The sequence below is a fragment of the Fukomys damarensis genome, unplaced genomic scaffold (genome assembly GCF_012274545.1).
Source record: "Fukomys damarensis isolate Sample0158 unplaced genomic scaffold, DMR_v1.0_HiC HiC_scaffold_19, whole genome shotgun sequence".
Lineage (NCBI taxonomy): Eukaryota > Metazoa > Chordata > Mammalia > Rodentia > Bathyergidae > Fukomys > Fukomys damarensis.
The window spans coordinates 16,206,588-16,211,846 of record NW_022900931.1 but is presented as its reverse complement, the minus strand read 5'-3'; the positions used below and the strand labels follow the sequence as shown (position 1 = coordinate 16,211,846).

The window sequence follows — 5,259 nt, the reverse complement described above, 5'->3', positions numbered from 1 at the left end:
TCCACAGCACTGCGCGGCCTCTCCTGCGGACAGAGGGACGTGGTGAGCAGGGACGGGCGCAGGGGCACATGGGCGCAGGGGCTCGGGAGGGGCGGCTCTCCTTAGAATCTACAGTGGAGGCCCTGAGTGTGGAAAGGTGGCCTCAGGAAGGCCGCCGCATTCTGCCTTCACTGCGTGGGGGGAGGTGGGGGAAAGAGCAGGGGAGGACGCATGGGGCAGAGGAGAGGGCCTCCGCTTGGTCTACAGAACACACACAAAGCAACAGCTGCACAAGGGCTGCGGATGCTCTCTGATTTAATGAAAATGTAGTTTTTAGTGACACATTTGCTGTGAAATAAGTCAGAGAGACACCTTCACATATTCCATGATTGATGATAATAAGATTGAAATATTTGTTTTCTAAAAACCAGGCTGTCATATTTGAGCATTTATCCACAGCTGATTTTTATGCTTTTCTTCTAACACGTTCCATGTTTCCACTTCTGTTTTCTTTCTTTCTTTCTTCGCAGTGCTGGGGATAGAATTTGGGGTCTCTTTCTTTCACATTTCTCTTTCACTGGGATCGAACCCAGCAACCCTGCCCGAGCTACATACTCAGACCTTTTTATTTTCATGCTGCCTGAGGCAGGCTCTTGGTATTTCACTGACTTGCCCTGCAAGCTTCAGCTCCACAGCGTGTGTGCCACCACACCTAGCCCCACTTTAGAAAAACTAAAGAGTTAGAAAATAACAAAGATTTCAGCTTATTTTGTATAATATAAACTTTAAAGTAAACATGGAGAATCCAATCCATAGGTTTGCGAATTCAAGGCCAAGCTGGGCATGTAATCCCAGCACTCAGGAGGCTCAGGAAGGGGGATCGCTGCCTGGGCTACACAGTGAGTTCAAGGCCTGCCTCAGCTACAGGGCGAGACCCTGTCTCAGAAAACCCAAAGGGAACTGGGGAGCAGCGTGGGGTAAACTTCCTGCTTCACACGCATGTGGGTCTGGGTTCAAACCTCAGCATTACAAACACACACACAGCTGGGCCCAGTCAATTTAGCAAGGCCCTGTCTTAAACAAACAAACTAAAAGGCAGGGGATGTGCTTATTGTGAAGGTTGAGCCTAACTCCCCATACTCCGCCCCAAAAGAAAAGCTGTCCACAAGTGCTGGTCCGAGACCCCAAATCAAAGCTCATCAGAAAACACCTGGATTAGGTACAGACTGGGCCTCTCCTCTGGGTATTAATCCTCTAAAAGTAATTTTTCAAAAAAAGCTCAGTAGGATTTCTTTAGTGCCTATGAAAAGAATTCTGGTAAGACATTAAAACAAAGCCAAGTTTGGGCTGGGGATTTAGCTCAGTGGTGCCGCACCTGCCTTGCGAGAGCAAAGTCCGAGTTCAATCTCTGGTACCGAAACAAAAGAACAAAACAACACAACTACGGCAGCTTTACTGTAATCCCAGCACTCTGAGACTGAGGCAGTCCAGTCTGGACAACTTCACACGTCTGTCTTAGACAAAGAGGAAAGGGCTGGGCAGTATTCTCAGTGTGGAGGCCCTGGGCTCAACCCCCAAGCATCATGAAACACAAAGAACAGCCACACAGTCATGGAAAAGCAGCAAACAGAAGCAGGTCTGTAAATCTACACAAGTACCGTTCTGAGGTCCAGCATCTTCTTAGTCTTCCTCAAGGTCACGTATGAGGCTATTGTTGAGGACTCAGGTGTTGGTGACTTTGTTCTGGGAGGGACGATGCCAATAGGGAAGTGGGAGCCTGAAAACAAGACAGCAGTAAGTTCTACAAAACGCATGCACGCAACGGGGTTTTCTTCTGCTCCGGTGGTATTTATTTGTGCATTTCCATGGCCCCGGAGATGGAAGCCAGAGCCTTGTGTGTGGCAGACGAGCCCTGAGCTGTGGAGCTGCACCCTCAGCCTTCCTGATTGTTTCCAAAGGCCTGAAGACAGTCAGAGACATCACTGGACAAACGGAGGGCTAAGTTTACAGACAGACTTATTTCTGCAGTACTGAGGATAGGCCCCAGGGCTTCGTACACACAGACACGTGCCGATAGCTCTAAAGGGCGGCGGGGGCAAAGACATGAACTCTGCAGAATGTCCTCTGTGCTCGCATGGTCCATCTCTATGGTCACCCTAATCAGTGTGACAGTTACGGAAGACAGAGCCCAGACGAACTGGGTGATTTACCACGGTATCTTTACTTTGATCTTCATTTTATTGCTTTTTAAGTCATGACACAGGGTCTGGCATATTGCCCAGGTTGGCCTTGAACTTGTGATCCCCCTGCCTCGTCCTGCAGAGTACCTGGGATTGTAGGTGTGCGGATCCCCTCCATGTACATGGCCTCTATAAAGCATGCACAGACAGTGCAGCAGCAGGTGACAAGAGGTCACTGTGTGGTGCAAACAAGCTTCCCCCAAAAGGCCGCGTGCATCCAAGGCTGCGAGTGCAGGGGCAAGGGCCGTCCCTTCCTCTTCCTGTCCTCCACGCCCCAGCCAGGGGGAGGTGGTGGTCCTGTCACACAGCTCAGTCCCAGCAGCCCTCAGTCGGTTTCCTAAGTGCTGCACATGTGTGAAAGGGTCTGTCTTTATCTCAGGGGGAGGGGGGGGGGTCCCTGCCAGGCTCTCAATGTGTTCAGCTCTGAGCCTTGTAGCCTATGGAGCTCCTGGCTTTTTTTCCCCCTCAACTTGATACTTCCTGGAGGAGGAGGGAGGATATCAACACTGGTATTAACCTGAATTTGTAATCACTCTGGTCCTGAGGGGAGAAGTACCCAAGCGGTGCCAGGTGTGGAGGTGAATGCCTGTAAAGCCAGCACTCGGGAGGCTGAGGCAGGAGTCCTTGAACTACACACACAATGAGACCCTGTCTCAAAGAAAAAAAAAAAAAAAAAAGCTGGGCGTGGTGGCGCACACCTGTGATCCCAGCACTGTGGAGGCTGAGGCAGGAGGATCGCTGTGAGTTCACCAGCCTGGGCTACACAGTGAGTTCCGGGTCAGTCTCAACTACATAGTAAGACCCTGTCTCAAAAAACAAAAACCAAAAAAAAGATCCCTGAATGTGTGCAATAATACATGCCAAGTGACACAGACTGAGGCTATGTATACTTCATTTACGTTTATGCATACATGTGAAGAAGTTAACACATTTCATTGAGGAAGATGTGACCTGATGAGACTGCGGAGCTGTCACCTTGAGTTCGAGGTGACAGAACTTCTTAATGCCCCTCCCTCCCGCTGGGGAATGGCTCCCCAGGAGCACCCGCAGGCCTGGCTCTGCCTGCAGCTCACAGGGACAGGGGTTTCCATCATGAAAAAGCTAAGTGAACCTCACTTCATGTGTTCTTCATACTTAACTTTGTTTTGTTTTGTTTTTGAGTCAGAGTCTCACTGTGTAGTTGAGACTGACCTGGAACTCACTGTGTAGCCCAGGCTGGTCTCGAACTCAGTGATCCTCCTGCCTCAGCCTCTGGAGTGCTCCGATTAGAGGCGTGCACCACCATGTCCGGCCCATACTTAACTTTGTGATCCCCTAGCAGATTATAAAATTTAGCCCAGCGCATTATATGTAGCATTTATTTTTCTGAAATATTTTATTCTTCAACATACTTGCTTTCTCTCTAAATAAATATGTACACATACACAAATGCTGTTTGGTGAACCTCTCGAAAATAAATTGCAGATTCTTTTAAGTTTTTCAGGATTCACACACAATACTATGCTCACACTATTAGCTGGTGTCTAGAACATGTTTAAATTTTCATACTTCTATGAATATCTTCACAGTTTTTCTCTTCTTTGGTACCAGGGATCGAACTTGGGTCCTTGTGCTTGCAAGGCAGGCAGTGGAACCACTGAGCCAAACCTCTGGCCCTCATAGTTTTTCTTTTAAACAATGGTCCAATTAAAATTTAAAGTACTGTACTGTATTTGTATGTTTCTCTAGTTACAGGGATTGAATCCACCACCTTGTACATGCTAGGCAAGGGCTTTTTATCACTGAGCTACCTCTTGGACATTTTTTTTTTGGATTTTTGAGACAGGGTCTCACTACATAGTTGAGACTGACCTGGAACTCACTATGTAGTCCAGGCTGGTCGAGAACTAACAGCGATCCTCCTGCCTCAGCCTTCCAAGTGCTGGGATTACAGGTGTGCACCACCATGCCCTGCCTTCAGACATTTTTTTTTTTAATCTTTTGAATCTAGAAGAATTCTCCCTGCTACCCTTTTCATTTTGACACTGAAGAACAATTAGCATTGGTGCGTGTGCGTGCCTGTCATCCCAGCACTCAGGAGGCTGAGGCAGGAGGATCATTACAGGTTTAAGGCCACCTTGGACTACACTAGTAGGTTCAAGGCCAGCCTGAACTACAGAGCAAGATTGTCTCAAAAAACCAAAAGATAAAAAGGGAAAAAAACCTCAGACAGCAGAAAACTTTCAGAAAACTTGTCATCAAACATTTCTCAGTAACACCTAACCTGATCTGCTATCTTTATCTTGCTTGGGATAAATATTCCAGAAGAATGAATGTGTTTAAAGGCAGTACATTTGGGCATGGTAGCACATGCCTGTAATCCCAGCACTTGGAAGGCTGAGGCAGGAGGATCGCTGTGAGTGAGTATGAGACCAGCCTGGGCCACATAGTTACTTCAAGGCCAGATTGTTTCAGGAAAAAAAAAAAAAGGCAGTGTTGCCCTGTGTCTGGTTGGGGTGATGTCTGTGGTTTACGGGTGATGTTATCTTCCTGTTAGCAGAGGATTTCTTTATTCAGACCCTCCTCGTGAGTCGAAAGGTGTCAGATAGAGAGACTGTAGACTTGTGCATGTAGTACCAGGTCTGCACTTAAACTGAGTATCGCTCAAATGTCTCAAAACAAAACAGAAGAAAACGTCAGAGGAGATACAATGCACGCCCAGTGCTGACCTTTAACAGCTGGACTTTCCATCTCCGACACAGGTTCTGATTTTTCTTCCCCATTCGACTCATCAACTTCTGCCACAGTTGTTAACTCGGGCTCACTCTTGTAGAGTCTATAATCTGGACCCTTCAAAGAAAGACATGTCATTAACAAAAAAAGCTCCATACTCTTTTAAAATGTCTACCTTTAAAGACTCAATACCTCTAAAGACTCAAGTCAAGCTCTAAAAATTAAAAGCCCCAGTTGGCTACCATGGATAGAACACAACTAATACAAATGTGACCACTAAGGACAAAAAAGCAATTTGAAAGTTTTTTTTTTTTTTTTTTTTTTTTTT

The 5,259-nt window shown here is 46.9% G+C and overlaps 1 protein-coding gene across 1 annotated transcript in view; it reads right to left on the bottom strand.

Annotated features, from left to right (window-relative positions):
* The window catches only part of Plekha5 (pleckstrin homology domain containing A5), a 211,703-nt gene that overhangs the window by 9,334 nt on the left and 197,110 nt on the right, over positions 1–5,259 (bottom strand). The window contains exons 21-23 of the mRNA XM_010616198.3: positions 4,928–5,048; positions 1,638–1,756; positions 6–23 (exon numbers count right to left, since the gene is read on the bottom strand). Coding sequence (XP_010614500.1) covers positions 6–23; positions 1,638–1,756; positions 4,928–5,048 — 258 coding nt within the window. The remainder of the gene's footprint in view (positions 1–5; positions 24–1,637; positions 1,757–4,927; positions 5,049–5,259) is intronic.